Genomic DNA, 19,091 nt, shown 5'->3' on the forward strand with positions numbered 1-19,091 from the left:
CAGTGCATTGAGTCTAGTAAATAAAACAGCAAGTATTAATATATTAATCACTTAGATTTGGACCATATCTCTATGGATGTTAAAGTGATCTGCTTTAATCCCCTGATTTACCTTACTGGAAATTTGCCTGTAGCCCAAAATTAACTAGCCTCGTTTGCTCTTTAACTAAACGTATGAGGTCATATCCCTCCCCTTCTCCTTACCATGTTTATTCTTTTGACCTAGCTTATTGATTACTGTTCATTGGAATTACACCTGCTGTAGACCCTACCACATGACTTCCTCTTGCACCTTGAAAAACTAATTTTTCACAAATCCTGCTTGAAGTATGTCTTTGTCAACCAGTCTGTTTAGCAATGATGAATGAAGAAACTGTAATAAAGAGAAATTGCTTTTGAAGTTAAAAATAAATACTAAATAACCATTTTATTTGAGAGTAGTTTACTGAATAATGATAGAATGAAATTTGACACTGTGTAATTACTAGGGTTGAGAAGAGTTAATTTCAGTCCTCCTGTTGGTTTGCTCATGAAAGGTACCATCACTTTGGAGAGGGAAATATTAGCAGTCAAAGTCCAGTGGTTTATTTGGTAGTTCAAGTTATAGTGTAAGTGCCTTTCTACAATAACAAGAAGAGCAGCAACAACAAAATTTTTAGCTAATATTGCAGTTACCATACAAAGGAAGGGTAGCTTAGTTTCGACACTGTGCGCTCTATTGCATGTATCACCTAACTCTAGAATATGCAGTAGCGATTATCTCTTGGCCAACTTGGGGGATACTGTAATTTTGTTTGAAGACCCTGAAAAAGCTTTCTGAGAGATTAACTATTATAAACCTTCAGTCTGGAATACTCTTAAATAATTTCTGTCTAGTAAAAGGAGTCTCTGTTTTAAAGTATGCCTTGCAAAAATAAATAAAGACAGTATTGTGATAGGCGCCTTCCTCTTCCCTTTCCCAAGAGATAACTCAGAGGCAGCATTGATCAGGTACCCTGGTTTTGTATCATATCACACAGAATAATTTTGGGGGATTTGATGAACCTTCTAAATATGCATTAATTACTTGGGTATTTTGATTCATGCCCTTTTTTGTCCTGTTGTGGAAGGCCTGCATTTATTGCCAGTGTCAGTGTGTGCTGTAGGTATAGGGCTTGTTTCTCCCCGTTGCAAAGGATGGTGAGTTTAGTATTGCTACAAACACCTATTTCATTTTTAGTGCATTATGCTTTTATAAATAGTAAGATATCTGGAAAAAGCTTGTTTGTTTTTTTTCCTCTGGGAATTAGTGTACTTGATTCTCCTTTGATTTCAATGTTAAATGATAAGGAGTAACAGCAATCCCTTCTTTTCATCAGGTTGGTCGTAAGTATATATCCTAGGTAATCTGATTTGCATGCAGTAGTGCATTGAAAGATGTGAACTAGAGTTTGTCATAAATTAATGATATTTAATGTGTCATTTAATAAAGAAGTGTGTTTCAAATGTATTATTTGTATTATTATTCAAATGTATTATTTGTATTATCTGTAATACAACAGATTCTTGGCCTCTTACAGTGAGTGGGTATGTTTATTACCAATTTTTATGGGCTTCACCTATTGATAGAAAGATAATTAGGTGGAAGATTGATAAAGGAAATGTAGATCTAAATGTAGATCCTTTTTTCTCCCCTTCTCTCAGCCTTCTTTGAATCCTGGGGGAAGATATGCATCTGATGTAGTACTCTTGAACCACTGGAGCATTAGAAATTATGATGTACAACGTGGGGACATTGTATCACTGGTGTAAGTAATTTTGCATAAATTTCAATACATGCTTATGTAGATGTTGAACTATCTGTGTTTCGTCTTCAATAATGTGGGTATATACATGAGCAAGGAACCTAACATTTTAAATAATGCATTATTGTTATTTCTATCGTCTGTTTTCAAACTCAGATGCTCAAAGAATGCATTACCAAGTTTTTATTTGAAAGGAATGCAATGCAAGTTATCATGTGATACAGTGTGTATGTGTACCGAAACTGCCAAGAACAAAGAGCTGTGAGATAGAAAATAGATAAAACATTATGTGGCCTAAAGGAGTACAGTTTTGAGTTGCTTGGCTATGTACTTATGAGAAAAATTTTCCTTATCGATTACTACTGTATGTTTTTCTTCCTGGTGAAGTATGTCTACTGAAGAAAATTTTAGATAAGATCTCAAGGATTCAACCGCCTCCACAAAGGACAAATGGAGCAAAATATAGAATTCTACATTTTAAATTGGGAGATCTATGTATCAAGTCAAAAGGTGGCAGTGTTTCGCTGTTGAAAATACTCAAGACTAACAGAGGACAGAAACTCCATTTCAGCCTCAATATAATATAGAAATAGAATGTCAAAGTGCTCATAACTGATGCAGGGATATAATACATACTCATATGCTTGGAGAGTTTAAGCTTAAGGTTTTAGTTTTGTAAGTGAAATGCACAATATGTAAATTGTAACAAAAATGTCTTTGGAAGCCATATTATCTAACTGCCTTTTTATCATATACCTTTTCTAATTGTCCCATTTTTTTGCCTACCTCTTCACTAGTGGTAATTTGTAAGACAATTTTCTTCTTTTGCTAGACACTTAAAATTTGCACTGTGATCTGTCTCATTTTTTGTCACGTAACATTTTCTGTAAATAGTCTAGCTACAAATATGAATTTATTCATATTTGCTACAGATAATATTGCAATAGGGTTTCAATTTCAGGTCACTTAATGAATGCTGTAAAATGTGATTCTGCCTGTGTGTGCATCTGTCTGCTCAAGTCATGCTCTGGCAATTGTTTAAAAGAGTCAGTATAACTGATTAGTAATTAACAGACTGAACAGAAAATGAGCACATTGTCTGATCAGAAAACAAAATTAATAGTTTCATTCTTAATATACTCCTTGAATGTTTGTGATTCTTTCTGAGCCGTCTGCATTGGTTATTTTCACTTTGCTGTATGTTTGAGCAGGATAACTAGTATTTTAGATGCTGTGGAGATTTTTGTATGTTTGGAAACTTTTCCCTAGCCTTGATGGAGTTTATGTAGACCCACATTGAAGAAGTTCTATTTATGCACTGTATGGAAGCTTTTCTTAGTCTTTGGGAACTCCACTGGATAATCAGGTCAGAGTATTCCCAAAGCAGTCTAAGATCAATATAAAGGAAGTTAAAAAATGTAAAAAACATTTATTGGATAGTTTTAGTATAAAATATCATTCAGTGTTTACATTTTCAGTAACAACTTTTAAGTACCTCATGATATGGGTTTGTTAGAAGCAGTTTTGGCCTGCTTCCTTAACTTATTGTTAAGTTTTTGATTGTGTGGTAAAGTCTTGCAGGATATAGTATCTGGATGTGATTTTATACTTGTCAGTTTTTGAGAATTTTGCTATACAATGCTTTTATTGTGTAAATGGGTTAATACTTTTATCTTTTTCATTTTGATTGTTTACTTATGATTTCTATAACTCACATATATGCATGAATTTTACTTGCTGGTCCTCAGATCCCGATTTAGGTAAGGCATGAATGGGGAAGGCTGATGTCCCATCAGGTACTCCTTTACTCATCCTCTCAGAAATTCAGTTGAGAAAGTATTGTTGTGACTGAGATAGGCAAATGGATATGTAAACCTTTGTTTTGTATCCTTGTCGGCTGCTTTAACATTTGTCCACTGTCTCCTCTTTGCCAAGTTGTTGCAGAAGATAGTTTAGAGGTTGTGGAAGGGTGCTCTTTTGTTGAACAAGAGCTGAGGTAAAATATTCCTTCATTGCAGCATGACCAGGGCCATTCAAACTCATTTCTTTGCTCCAAGTTTTGGCTGTTGACCTTCTACTTACAATGGACTTTGCAGTTGGGATGTCAACAATCCCTTTAGGAATTGTGGCAGAAATATCAGCCATCCAGAATGACATGGTATCTCTGATGGTATGAAGAGAGGAAAGAGGTGAGTCAGTCTTGGTGATCCTGGGTGCCCCAGAAGAGAATAAGTGAGCCTGTGGTCATGATTCTGATACTGCTTGCAGATCTGAAATTTTTTTCTTCTATTGTCCAATCTAGTTCTTGATAAACATACATATACATTTATTTATTTATTTATTTTATGACTTTGATTACAAATGTGCACCCAAGTACTTGGTGGTGCTTATACCTAGTAAAGGTACTGAATGAAGACTGCATGTCTCTGTCATCTCAGTCTCTGTATCTGATGTAGGTAAACCACTCGTCTCAATCGTAGCTGTCAAATTAGCTGCTGTATGCACACATGTGCATTTACCTTCTTTTAGACAAAATATTTAAAATAGCATTTGTCTTTAGAAATATTAAATTAGAGTTGGGGTAAAACCAATGGAGATAATAAGCTGGTAGCAAAAAATTATTTCTTTAATTGCAGTTTGTTGTTTTACAGATAGCTATATCTTCAGGCTTTAGAATGTTTTTTCCCTTTAGTTTGAACTCAGTTCTATTGATACCAGAATTAGGAGAGCTCAATGTTACATGCTGTAACATTGAGCTTTTGAACTCACAGTTTTAAGTTGATTCAGAACTGAGCAAAATGTTATCGTTCTTAACTTGATCACTGGCTTGATGTCTAATTTAAGTACTGTGGTATTACTGGGACTTAATACATTGAAAATCAAAACAGGAATAATTTTTAAATAAATGTAGTAGTTTCAGTTATTCTGTGTTCCATAATACTACTTTTTCATCTCTTAAGTGGATTTAAAAAAATAAAAAAGGCGTTATATTTTTAGTTTGGGAAATGCATTTATTTGTCTTCAAAGGGGAAAAATAGCAATGTAGCACATGACGTCATCTTTCAAAGATGAATGCTTGTTTTTGCCAGGCTGATCTTGATTTTTCAGAAACTTTTGTGTTGAAACAGGCATCTATTTTGTAAGAGCTTAGCTGAGGTAGATCTCAACAGTTGTGTAGAACTTTATTAGGTATTGTGGAATGAGTTATAAGATACGTGGTGTTCTCTCAGCTGGTTTCACTCTGTAAAGTTTGAATGCCAGCAGCATTGTAGGTGGAGCTGTGTGTGTCACAGTATAACTCATGGAGTTCCCTGGGAATACATACTGCAGCTGCACTTCCCAGCACTTAGAGAGATAGTGCTCTTCTATTGCAGATTAATGGATATTTTTGCCAACGTTACCTGTATGTAATTTGTTTTTTACTGTGTGCAAATGCAGGCATTGATATAAAAAGATGCTGCCAAAGAGTGATTTCTTGGCCTAAAATTCATTTTGGTTGCCTTTATGGAAACCCTCCTGTTCTGATTATACAATCATACCGTCTTTTTATTCCAAAATTCCTGTCTTAATGTAGAAAAAAGTTGGTGCCTAAATTTTCAAATGATGAAAAGTTAAAGTTGCAAATATTCACAGACACTAATTTTAACCTTGAGGTCAAAAATTAGAGGTCAATTTAAAGGTTGTGCTATGTCTGTAATAGAGAGGACACCTTCTCCAACGTTTGACTGAGAGTAGGAACTTACTTGCTGGATAGGTTGCCAGGTGTCCTTCCATTGCTAATTTAGAATGTGTTCTTATGTGTCAAATAAAAATAGCTATGCTAAATTAATCTGAGGGAGAAAAAAAGGGAACCATGCTGTTTGTTCTGTACATCCTGAATGGTAACATGCTTTTAAAAGTATGAGCTATAATAGCTAAATGGGCAGTATGTTTAAAAACATGTTTTTAAAGGTCAGCTATAAAAATAAGGAAATAAGTGTTGTATATTTTGTCAGCTTCTTTTGAGTTCTCATTTAGGAGCATAATTGCTTAAAATACAAGCCCAACTTTCTACATAGAAAATTCCTTGATGTTAAAAAAAAAAAAACCCAAATCATACTTCTTGTCTCCTATCCTTCTTATCCTTATGAGGGATATTAAGTGGCATCTGTCACTTTTTTGTCTAAGATTATACTCAGAATTTTTAGTAAACTCCTTTATTTTGGGTAAACTGCTAAGCATTTATGTGAGCTTGATCTTTGAAATATCCAGTGCAGATCGCCATTCTGGAGGAAGAATCAAAGTACTGCATTTGAGGTTGTTTCTGCCACTGTGTCCCTCACTGGCATATGTTCAGAAATGGTAACTGGAAAGGATAAAAGATGATTTTATGTGATAGTTCAACAAGTTTCAGCCTATACACACAAATCTGAATAATGCAATTTTTGAAGGAATTTAATCTTGTTTAGTTGATGAAAACAAAAGAGTTCTCAAGTGGTGCAAACTGAATATATGCTATTCGTAGAAGACCATTAATTGGCATTTCATTATTGAGACTAGCTTAGTAAAATAAATATCAGTAAGAAGGTACTTACTGAAGGAAATGCCTTGAATTTGAATTAGTTGTAATTATGAAAAGATTTTCTACTAAATTCTGATGGATATAATGTTAATGGGTATCTAATGGTTCTTGCATTACGTTTCAGAAAGCTTCTTTCTGGCTAAAATACTGGACAGCCTTTTACAAATACCCGTGCTTGGCCTTCTTAAGTCTTCCAATTTCTGTTCTATTTTTGTTTGTACTTAGGTCTCTGTACCAAGTAATCTGTCTTCTGGTAGGTAGGACACTGCAAAGGAGGTTGTGCTGACACAGAAGCTAAATAATCACTTTAGTTTCTGTGCCTCAGTGACCTCAGAAAATCTTTTCCTATTCTGTTCTTTTAGCTGGGAAAAAAAAGCAAACAAAACCTCTCATGTCTTTTCTTGATAGAAATCAAATATGTAGTTCTACTTTTATTATCTGTGTTATGATCTATTCTTAGTGTGGGTATCTTACTATATATAAGTGTGTTAATGCTGTTGGTGGAAGAAAGTCTTGTGTCTTCTATTTATAACGTAAAGGAAGCTTTAAGGCAACTTTGCAGACACTGTGCACGATCCTTGGTTGTATTATGAAGTGCTTAGGAGGGGTTTAATAGGCAGTGATTGCATTACTATGGAAAATGAGCAGTTGTGGAGGAAAGAAGCTGTTGCAGTTAAAGTTATGGTTGTTACACTTAAAGTCTATGGATATGACTGGGAAGTTGTCAAGACTTGATTGCAAGAATCACTGCTGGAAACAGTCTGGCTAGACTCTTTAGCCCAAAAAGTCACATAAATGAGTATTATAGCTTACAGACTGTTTAGGGATTAAGTTTAAAGTTGGAGATTTAAAAATAACAATATTTTTAGAAAGGCAATGATGGGGGAGTCAGATGGCCTTTGCTGTTTGTGAAAGAGGTGTTGATGGATTCATTGAGAAGACTACTGTAGTATTGTAAGTGGTGCTGTGCAAACTTAATATTCTGGTTGGTTTTTATTTTATTGGCCTTTCTATCAAATTAAGTATCTTGCTGTTGAATTAAGAAACAAATTGTTCCTTGCTGAACATTTATTAGAGTTTATATTAGAATACTACATTGGAAGTTTACTAAATCCACTTCATTGATATCTAAAACAACCCAGTTGTTTTAGGTTTTGGGCTTGGTTTGTTAGTTTGTTTGGTTTAGGTTTTCCTGCATATAATATAGTCTTTGTGTTTAATTTAAAATGCAGCATTGAGAGACTTGGCAAAAATAATTAAAGTCAGATGCACCATCTGTGGTATTGCCTTGGTTTGAGAAAGACAGGTGTCTGCTAAGGAAGGCAGGAGCCTCCCCTGACTTGGAAAATGTAAACCCCCTCCCTCTGAATTGTTATAATGTTCAAATTAAGGGGGCTCTCAGGAAAAGATATGGGAGCAGGAATAAAATAAAAATAAAATAAAATAAAATATGCAGTAATACAAAACAACACTGACAAGTCAGAATACGATCTTACACCCTGTTGGTCAGGGTGGTGGCTGCAGTCCTCCTGGAGTGGCAGATGTGGTTCTGTTGAAGCAGTGATCCTATAGAAGGGTGTCGTCTTCCTCTGAAGATCCAGTGGTGGTGTAGATGGGCCTGGTCTTTCTCTGGGAATCCAGTGGAGAAGACAGCTGCTCCTCTGGGAATGCAGTGGAAAAGGCTGGCTGTGGTCTTCCAAAGCTATGATTATATCCAGTTAGGAATGCTTGGCTCCTCCCTCTGGGTGGAGCATCTCACAATGGATGATATAATTTTATCAGTAGTGCAGTGACACTCAGTGGCCCATTAACAGAAGGTATCTCCCCAGGGGAAGGATTGGTTTGTGGGAGAGATAGAGAAAACTGCCCAATGAGCAGAAGGTAACTGTCCCTTTAGATAGGAATAGAATACACACACCCCTTTCCAACCTAAGACATTAAGACAGGCATTTGGTTGAATTTACTTCTGAGGTAATAGCATAAAATTTCTTTAAGACCCACGGTAGTGGAAGTAGAGGGATATTATATCTTGCCCACCTCAGAAGCAAAATACTTTAAAATACAGATCTGTAGATTATCCTGTGTAGAACAGCTTTAATTTTGATGCTACTGAATTGGTTCTGTACTTACTGGTAAGTATATTGACTTATCTGTGTTTATACTGGAAGAACTGTGAGTTGTAGTGTTGCAACTCAGCTAGATTAGGATATAAATAATAAAAACAAATTAATTTTTAGTTACACAAAAATATATTTCTGATTCTTTGGCAAGTAAGAAAGATGTGAGAAAAAATGGTTATGTTGTGATCTTCAAATTGTAGGGTGATCAGGTGTTAGCAGCTAATTGTTACATAAGGAGGCCCTCTGTTCTGCTGTTAGAGGAGTGTTAACAGTAATTTTCAATCTCAAAATTAACTGATTTATTAATTCAGTTTAATTCTTTTTACTGCACCTTTTAGTGATCAGGCAAATGAAGAAGAGGAAAAACCCTATTTTACCGAATGACATAATTTTTACCTTTTCAATAAAAACTTTAAAAAAATGGAACTGTACAGAACAGTTTTTTATACTCTTAGATGCTGAGCAGTCACAGTATGTTGGAAGTCCTGGGTCTAAGTGGACAGTTGGAATGTTGCAGAAATTGCAGCAGTGATTTGGTTGGCTGGAAAGCTATCTGTGATCCTGTAACTCTGCCTTACAGTAGGATGGCTGACTGTCCTGTGAAGGTCACGCTGAGCAAAAGGAGTTTGAAACCTGCCTCGGTTTAGAAAAATGTTGCTTTTACCTTTTGGAAATAGGTAATAATAATTTAGATGCCAGGAATATGCTTTGCTGTAGCAGAATCTGCTGCCATGTATGTACAGAAAGGTATCAGTATATGTTTCCTGAATGTTTTTTCCTTGAACCTTAAGAAACTTTGGCAACTCTTATAGGAAAATATATTATACCTTTTTTTTTCTCTGTACATTTCCAACTGCTGTGAAGTAATTGCTGGTTATTTATGACTGGCATTGCTTGTAGGTAGTTGGAACTAGGAAAGGTTTTACAAGTCAGTGAAATAAGCTACACAATCTCATTGCTTGAAGTGGCAGGCAATATGATTTTTCAGCAACTAATGTGAAATTCCAATGCTCATTCTCTGTAGGGTATTCAGATTAGACACCTCCTTCTTATGTAAATTCAGACTGAAAATCTGTGATGATATAGGATAAAAAAATTAATGGGTTTTTCTTGCACTTTAGATCCAGGTGTATTTTTGATTATGATACAGATGGACCATATTTTTAAAATATATGCTCTGAATACATACGCTGTTTAATCTGATGATTAGATGCTTTGACACTTTAGAGGATTGTTAAACTGATACTTTGTTGAAAGCAATTTCCTTCCCTTGAAAGTGAAACCAATGTTCCATCTGATTCCTAGAGAAGATAACAAATGCAAGTACTTAATGTTAGGTTGCACTGCACCTATGCACTTACGAAATGCTGAGTTGATGAGATGCTAGATTCTGTTTAAGATAAATTCAGTATTTTAAGTGTTTTCCTTTCATATTTTTTCACTTGAATTGTGAACAATATACATTTTGGACCTAAAGATGCTATATCACCTGTTACGAAGAAGTTGTTGTATACTTATGAGGAGATGGAGTATAGTGTGTTTTTTTTTTTTTTCCTTAGAATAACTCTGGAATCAGCTTACTCTATCTTTTCCATATGAAACTATTATCTTTCAAAGAGATGCCGTTCCTTGGCATCAAGGCTTTCATATTCCAATGCTAAGTTCTGCTATCTGCAGTAGTATGAAAGCTCTAACAGAGAAATATATGTAGGATGTTACAGCATGATTCAACAGTTCTTGAATTCTAGAATACGGTAATTTTTCTTAAGAGATAAAGCCTGATTAGAAGTTCTGGATGTAAGCAATTAAGCAAATGAAATTGGTTCTTTGTATGCAAAAAGATACCTAAATGCATTTTATCTTTTTTTTTTTTTTTTTTTTTTTTTTTTTTGTGGCAGTTAGCCTGGTTTTATTTTGTGTACTATTTGGGAAATACTGAGGTTGTATTTTGTTTTACAGAATATTTCAAACATTTTGTTCTTGGACAAATTATAGATTAAATATTGCCACAGCTGACTTGGTATCTTTCAGTAATAACTTCCCTTAAGCCAGTTCAGTCAGTCATATTATGAGCAACCATAAATATTAACTACAGAATGTTTCTTCTAGGAATCTTTCAATTAACTACACATATGCTGACAAAGTGAATTTTGCTTACACATGAAAAATATTTATTTCCTATCTAATTGGTGAAGTTGGAAGAAAAACCCTGGGTCTTGACCTGTACTGAGTATATTGTGGACATGAATATTTTTGCATGTTATAAGCAGTCTTGGCTTTGTTTTCTGTTTTTTCAACCTGCTAGCAAAGGTAAAGGCAAGGGAATGGCAAATTACCAGGTTTAAAGTGATAATTAACCTTATAATCACTGTATTTTCTAGGGAAATTACATTGATGAAAGTAACATTAGTTTTTTATGTGCAATCAGCTGTTCCTGAAAAGTGCAATTGAACAGCATTTAGCTTTAAAAATAAGCATATGTATTTGTATTTGTGATTTATCATTATTGCCAACTGTCTATGTGATGATTAGCTACAAAGAAAAGTCCTTCTCAGAGATGCACAGCAGAACAACGTGACAGGGACCACAATTGCAGCAAGGGGCATTCTGACTATACACATGGGGAAAAAAAAAAAAGCAGGATTAGAATCACCTCATGGACAGAGAGGCTATGAAACCTCCAGCCTTAATTGAAACTGGACTAGCAAAAACCCAAGCATCCTCATCTGCCTTTCCAGTTACGTCTGTTTTGGCCATAAGCTGAAGTAGATAACTTCCAGAGGTTCTTTCCAATCTCAATTATTCTGTTTGTTTACATCAAATGGAATTTCAGCAATGGAACTTTTAAGATGTGAGGCATAATAGATATACACTATCAAGGTTTACATTACTAATTAGTGTTTACAATAACTATTATGATATTTTTAATTTGTTTTATAGCATGGAAGTGGAGTTTCTAAAAACCTCTTTTTCTGTGTATGTGGTTGTGATATTTGTCTTATAACTGCTTCTACAAGACCCGGCCATGCATTGAAAACCTGTTTTGTTAATAGCTGAACCATACAGAGAATGGTCAGATTGCATTTAGGTTTTATAACTAGATTGTAAATTCTCTGAAGGAGAAACAATGAGTAGGTTCAGGCAGATGTGTGTGGTGCAACAATCAGTGGGGTGGGTGGAAGGCTGCAAGCAGACGTCCAAAGACTGGGACATATTTGACAAATGTATCAATTTAATCACAAGGGGAAATGGTTTGACAATGTATGAGGGCAGTGGTTCCCAAGTGAGAAGTGGAGCCTGCTGAAGTACACAAGCAGTTGCTTGCTCACTTGTTAAATTTTCAATGAAGTCTTACTGGATTCATTCATAAAGGACTGAAAACCAGACAAAAATGTGTCAGGAATAAAGTATAAAAGGCACCTAAAATGAAGGTGAAAAAATTCATTTAATAGAACACTGAAAGTGAAGACAGGGGTTACCTACAAATTTTCATTTCATGTCTGTATTTTAATGACTTTATGTAGGAAGAATTGACAAAAATCTTTTTCATTTATTTCATAAATAGAACTTAAATTGATTTGAATTTGACCTGTGTCTTCTGCCAATATGGAGAAGAACACCCTAGCCAGATTTTTCTCTTGCCACTCAGCTCTGATTTTCCCTGCTATTTTAGGTATCTTTTTTATTGCTACCTTTGTGAAATGTAAAAAAATAGTATATAAAGAAAATTTTGGACTAGGGAAGGGAAAAGGTAGGAGTAAAAACTTAAAATTATTGTTCTCATAAACCCATCATCCATAACATAATGTCATTTAGAGTTTCAGTAATTAATAGTGTATATCTTAAGGCAAAAAAAGAGATAGCTAGTGAGCATATTTCTTGTGTTACATGTTGTTTTATATGTTTGCTTTAAGGGATAAATTAGTGGCATTCTCAGAACAATAACTTTGATGTTTCCAGAACTAGGGCAACTGTAATGACAGAAGTGTGGTCTTGCAATATAAAGGGAAGTATGTTGTCAGCAAGCAAAGGATAATAGCATCCTGTACACCCAGAAGGCCTGCTGTGATGTTTGCGTCTGCATAAGATCCCCTGCGCCCTCAGAACAGGCTATTTTTAAACTGGTGCTGAGTTTGACCTTAGTCAAGAAATACTGTTGTAAGATTTTTAAATGCCTGTTCATGCACAGTGTGTCCCTCAGTCCTATAGGATGCTGATGATAGTATTTTTTTCACAAAATCTTGTTTTAGTTTCCACTTTACTTGAGTTCAAAGGCTTACCTGTTAACATTACCAGGGAAAACTTGATTACAAATTATTTTCTGTATCCTTAATTGATATAGCTTACCTGAATCCATGAGACAGATTAAGAAATTTAAATTCATTGTTCCATGCAGCTTATGAGATGGTGTCACATTTCTGATTAAAATAGAAATAGCTTCCATAGACTGTGTTGTTAACTACATTTTCATCACTGTGAGTGGTGATGTCATTGTAAAACTTGTGAAGAATATTAATTGTTCCAGGTCAATATTGCTACTACTACTACTTCATAAGAAAAGTGTGCATACCTTTGATATCTGAAGGAGAATGTTGATATAGTTATCACACATTTATTGTACATCTTTTAAATACCTTGCAATGCCAGGAAATTTTAAGAACAATCTTTAATAGGCCTTCTAAGACCCTTATGTTATTGCATGATATCTTAGAGGCAGGTTTTAAAAGTGACAGTGATGGGAAAGTGCAATATTGGAGAGATTCCTTACTGGGAGAAATTTAGGATGTGAGAATATGTTAGCTAACATTAAGTCAAACCTGACTTAGCAAAACAAAGGCCTTAAAGTGTCTGAACCTAAATTTATCAGAAAAAAAAAGTGTATCTTAATATCTAAAACTGTTCCTAGATACTTCTTAGTTTTTAGAATTGAAACAGGTGAGCATGTTCATATAGAATATTTTCTCCTCTTTATTTCCCTCTTTGCCTATCCTTTTTGAGAAATTACCTCAGTGATTATCTTTGAGAGAGTTTGAGTAGCTGGCCTTCCAATTTTCCTTTTTTTTTAGTTCTCTTTTGTAATTCTATGGCCATTTGTGGTGTTGAAAAGACTACAGAGTTTGTGAATGCATAAAGTAGTTTGGGGTTTATTATAAGTATTTACACTGAGTCTGTAAGACAGCATCTTTGGAGCTGTTGTCTCCCACTCTTTCTAAAGTCTGCCACTGCTTTTTCAGCTAATTCTAAATTACACTTTTCTCCTTTAAAATACTTAAAAGTTTTTTTGTGCCTGTTTGTTACGTATGTTTTAATCAGCTATTACCTGTGATTTGTGAGCAGGTATAGCATACTATAACTCTAATAGATGTGTGATTGAATTGATACATTTGAAAGTACTTAAAGATTGCAAAGACTCTTAGCAGTTGTATTTCACATTTCAACGGTGTGACAATATGCGAGACAGCTCAGCAAGGTTTTCCAGTTCACAAGATTTGCCAACGCAGCAGCACTTAACCACCAAGAGAAATTTAGATTTGAAGGGACTCTTTATGTCCTGATTTGTAAAAGCCCTCCTGGGCTATTCTAGAAATTTCTGCTAGCAACTGCATTTAGCTCTTCTGCGTGGCTTGTTTCAATTCCTGCGTGCAGCTGTATATACTATTTGCTGAAGCTCATGGGGTGTGACATGGCAGCAACAAGTACATTCACTGGATGGTTGCAACAGGGCGGCAAACGTGTCAGCTCCTGGTATATAGAGAACATGAACAGAGCATTTGCTCTTATTAGCACAGAGCAGTACTTCAGGCTAGAAGTAATCAGTCTTGGTATCTCTAATCTACCAGTTATGCTCCTGCTTTATAATATATTAATAGTAATATGACTGATACTGGAATGGGCTGAGGAAAGGTTTTATTATTTTACTGTTTTTTTCTTTGTCTCATACTTGCAGTTGATAAAGTGAACAAATAAAACACATCAATACTGCTTTTATCATGAGCTTCATCTGCAGGAAGCTAAAAGTTGTACAGTATTTAATATTATCTCATGAAGAACAATTTTGAACACAACAGGGTTATGATGTCTGTATTCATATATTGCTGATTGGTCTCCCATGTGTTTTCTGAGAATAAACTGATTTGTAGATTGCCATGGAAATTTGATCCAAGTACAAAAGGCAAGCGAACAAAGACTCGTATGACTAGCTGATATTCAAAATGATCTTTGACTTAGGAAGAAAATAAACCACACTCAGAATTTGAGAGCTGTTATAGCAAAAATTTCAACAAATATGAATTGGTGAGATTATATAATTTTAAAAGTAACTCTGATAGACAAACTTGCATATAAGGGTCTTGCATAATAATTCAATAATTATGATGATGTATATGTAATACTTGTAGAACAATTTCAGATTCAGAATGATTGATTTGGGAAGTATCCCTTATGGACACACAGAGGTCAGATTTTGAACCAGTTGGCATGCAGTAGCAGAATGACTCCAGCACATTACTCACACACTCTGCAAAAGTCCTTAAATGTGTTTGTTCTTTATGAAAATCAGGAATTTTTCCTTTCCCCCAGTGACCTGGAACAAAAGCAAAGGTTGGTGCTGCTGTGAGCCCAGAATCTGAAAGGATTTGGAATCCTTGCTGTAATTTCTTAGAGTGAATGATGTTCGTATTGCCTCTGAGAAGAGAGACTGTAATCCCTGTTTTGCTCTTGCAAGTCCAGAATATATTGGCAACTTTTTCTCCTTAGGATCCAAATCCAACATATATTTTTAAATAGTTCAGAAAATCAGAAGACTTAAAACAGAGCAAAAGGGAAAATTTTAAATGGATGTGTTTTACACCTTATTAAAAAATCAAATGTATAATATTGTATTTGCATTCTTCTAATATATTAATTTATGGATGTGTTTATGGTCAATATAAATGTTTTAGATCCTAGAGTGTCACACTATTTTATTTGAAAACAAAATCCATGTTCATCAGTTTGTTTGGAGTGTGTATGTAGCAGCTGAAGGTCCTCTCCCTAGAATGGTAATTCTCTAGTTTGATGTAAGGATAATTCACCATCTTAGTCAGGTATATGATATATCCATATAGGGATTTAGAGCCCATTAAAAAAAAAAAAATCATTCTGGCCTGTGTATTCCTGCCTGTGGCAGAATGGATGGTTATGTTGGACTATGTGACCTTTCAAGGTCTCCTTCAACTTAACCCATTGCATGGCAATAAGATCCCTTCCTGAAGTTGTTTTCATGCTGTTTTGGGTTGTTATATTTAGGTTCATACTAATAAGATGAGAGGAATTTTTAGCACTTCAGCCAGTGTAACTGGGATTTATATGGAAGTTATATGCTAAGGAGACACAGGTTTAGGTTTGTCTCCAGGTGTTTTCATGCTTAGATTCTTATCTGTATCCGAGGTCATGCCCAAGCCACAGATAGCGTGCTACTGAAAAATGAACTGTTTTGCATCCCCCCCTTCATTTGGGATGTCAATCATGCCTCTTTCAATCAGTCGTAATAAATACATTCAGAAACATCAGAGAGCAAACAAGGAAGCTGAGAACAGACCTGTGATAGAGGAAAAGCTATATGATTGATATTTTTCTTTTGTTGATCCTAGCTGCACTTTGGGAATGTGTATTAGAGGCAATTCTAGAGAGAAGATGGTGACAACTTTATTTTAGTTTTTTTTGTTTTGCTTTATCATTGCAGACTTCCTTAAACAGATTATAACAGACTAGTTCATCTGTTAAAGTTTTGCCATTGAGCAAGCCTGTTTCCATCCTTCAGAGCATCTTATGTCTTGTTTGTGTTTCAGAAGTCTTTCATAAAGGCTTAAGGGTGAAGCCTCTAACTTATTATTTTATTCTTATTTATATCCTGTCATGCCTAGGGATGCTGATTTTGGACAAAAGTATCATTATTCAAGAAACTCTGCATAGATTCCTTTTTCGCCTCAAGGGGGGTTTCTGCATTAAACTAACTCCAATTATCTCTATTGTTGTAATAGTTAGATATCATAAATCAAAGCCTACTCACCAGAATTTCTCTCTAGTCAGTGGAGAAAAACGAGCACTTACAGAAATTAGTTTTTATCAATTATCCTTAGACATTTTTTGTTAAATAATGGGCCAAATAAATGACATGTAATTCAATTAGAATAAAAACATATTTCTATATAAATTTTCCACTTTTGTCCCTAATCTAGGTGATCAAATAGTAATGAAATAATTTTAGTATGTTTCACCATATAGTTTTAAGGATTATTTACATGCAATTTACTACTGCCCAGAAAAAAGTATTTTCCATGTTATATCTTAAATTTCAGGGTGACATTTCCCTGTACCTATTTGGACGCTCCTTTTGGGAGACTGTGACAGCTGACCAACAAGGGTCTTCAGTTTTACAGTCAAAACTGAACAGTCAACAGTTTTTTATCCTGTTGAGATGAGGCATTTGGTAAATGAGCTATACATGCAGATAACTAAATGATATTGGGGAGCTTCCATACTGTTCTTATGTTTACAATATTATTTTCTTTTTTCCCTTCCTTCCACTCTGTGTCTTAAACCACACAGAAGAAATAAGGTCATAATTTAATGAATGACCCCTTGGATCACAGATGCTGACAAAATGAAGCCTGAACATTTTAAATTGGCTGGCTGCTGTTATCCTAACAGAGCCCATTAAAGTCACACAAGAGAGCATAACTTATTATGTACTGAAACTCTGACTTTTTCATGGTTTCTTTGTAAATGTGACAAAATTTATGGATGGCATTAGTGATACTAAGTTGACAGAATTAAAACCACTGTTTACGGACACAGTTCAGTAACTTGATTTAATTAGATTCTCACCACATTGATCTAAGAGGATTTCAGGCAGTATTTTATGCTGAGGATTTGAAAGAGAACGCTGAAGCTATCACAAAAGTGAAGAATTAAAAGCAATATTTTCATTTAAATACATACATGTTTAATTAATTACTTAACTAGAGTCTTGCACTTTGAAACAGTGGACAGTGTTTTGTATAGGGGCTTCAGCCACTGTCTAGCCTGAAAATTCATCTTAAGCTAATGCACTGAGATCAGCTCAGTTGGGTAGAGTATGATGCTGATAACACCAAGGTTGTGGGTTTGATCCCTCTGTGGGCCACTCACTTGATGATCCTTGTGGGTCCCTTCCAACTCAGAATATCCTGTGATTCTGTAAATATGAGGCTACTTACTGTAACTCTCTGACAAATAAAACATTTACTTTACAATCTCTTTTCAAAACTGGCAAAAGAAGATGTGAATTGTCAGTTGGATTCCCTACCTGTGTGTCCTTCCCTATGTAATTCAACAGCATTGAGAGACATTGGATATGTTTCTTTCCAATAAATAGTACCTGAATCTCCACAGCATCTTTTTAAACTAATTCAAGGACAGTTGATCTATAAACTGCTAAATATTACTTCCCCTACATCTTCCTGTGGCAACAAACAGCAAAAATTATCAGGTATTTTTTATTCTTCATTTGTTCTTTATCCAGGGAATGTCAGCTGTAATACTGGCATAATTTTACAATTTCTGTAAAATTCAGGATGGGTTGGATGGGGTCTGAACAGTCTTCAGAACATTGTTTATAAATGAAGAATCTCTTCAGATTGTTTTTGCTCAAAAATAAGAAATAGTAATTTATGTGAAAAATGTGTATTTCTTACTCACATTTCACCTTTCTTTGCATCAATATTGTAAAAAAAAATGAAAAGTACTCAAAGATGATCTGTTTCAGTACTTTATGTATGTAGGAAGGTATCCATAGACCAGGTGTTGAGTCCTGAAATTAACATTGTGACTTCCACTATTAATATTATTACCTCAAAGCTAGTATTAAAATTGTATCTTAGTGATGTCAAGATGCATATGAAGAAGTTTTCTGGAACAGGAAAATAAATGCCAACACAATTTTTCTGTATATCCATGACTATTTAATGATGGCAATCTGAAAATGACATATGTTTATTTAACTTTTAGTTACTTTACTTCTGCCATTTTTTCACATTGCTAACTTGAATCTCTGAAATTCACCTGGATTGTGAAGTTTGGTGCAATATAAGAAAGCAGGGGAAAGGTTCACATAACTCCAAAATTAAACTTCACTTCTATATTATAGTGAGAAATATGCCTGTAGACAATTGCATTGGCTAGATGTAGTTTTTTTTCATAATTTCAAAATCTGCTATGAAACATCAAAGTTTACTATATCATCTTCACAAAAAAATTTTTCCCAAATGACAGAACAAAAACCAAAATGAACTACACCTGTGCTTTTTTTAAAAATTTTTTTATTTTTTTATTTCTAATACTAAGGATTCAAAATCTAATAATTTTATTTGTTGTTTAGAAAAATGCTGCTTTGATACCTTTCTGATGTCTATTAAATTTAGTGGAAGCAGTAATGGTTCTGGGAGAAGACCAAGTTGTATTAAAGAAAATGGTAGTTTTTAAAGTTAAGTAAATCTGGTTTTGTATTTTTTATTGCACAGTGGATTTCTCTTTCTACAGATACTGGTTTAATTTTAGAAATTCTCATCCTCTCAAATACTTTCCTTTTACTGAAAAAAACATGCCA

General features: G+C 34.6%; 1 protein-coding gene across 1 annotated transcript in view; it reads left to right on the forward strand.

Moving 5' to 3' along the window:
* The window catches only part of IMMP2L (inner mitochondrial membrane peptidase subunit 2), a 405,652-nt gene that overhangs the window by 14,227 nt on the left and 372,334 nt on the right, over nt 1-19,091 (forward strand). Inside the window, exon 3 of the mRNA XM_030238542.2 lies at nt 1,683-1,786. Coding sequence (XP_030094402.1) covers nt 1,683-1,786 — 104 coding nt within the window. The remainder of the gene's footprint in view (nt 1-1,682; nt 1,787-19,091) is intronic.

This window comes from Serinus canaria, chromosome 1A (assembly GCF_022539315.1).
Source record: "Serinus canaria isolate serCan28SL12 chromosome 1A, serCan2020, whole genome shotgun sequence".
In the NCBI taxonomy this organism is placed as follows: domain Eukaryota; kingdom Metazoa; phylum Chordata; class Aves; order Passeriformes; family Fringillidae; genus Serinus; species Serinus canaria.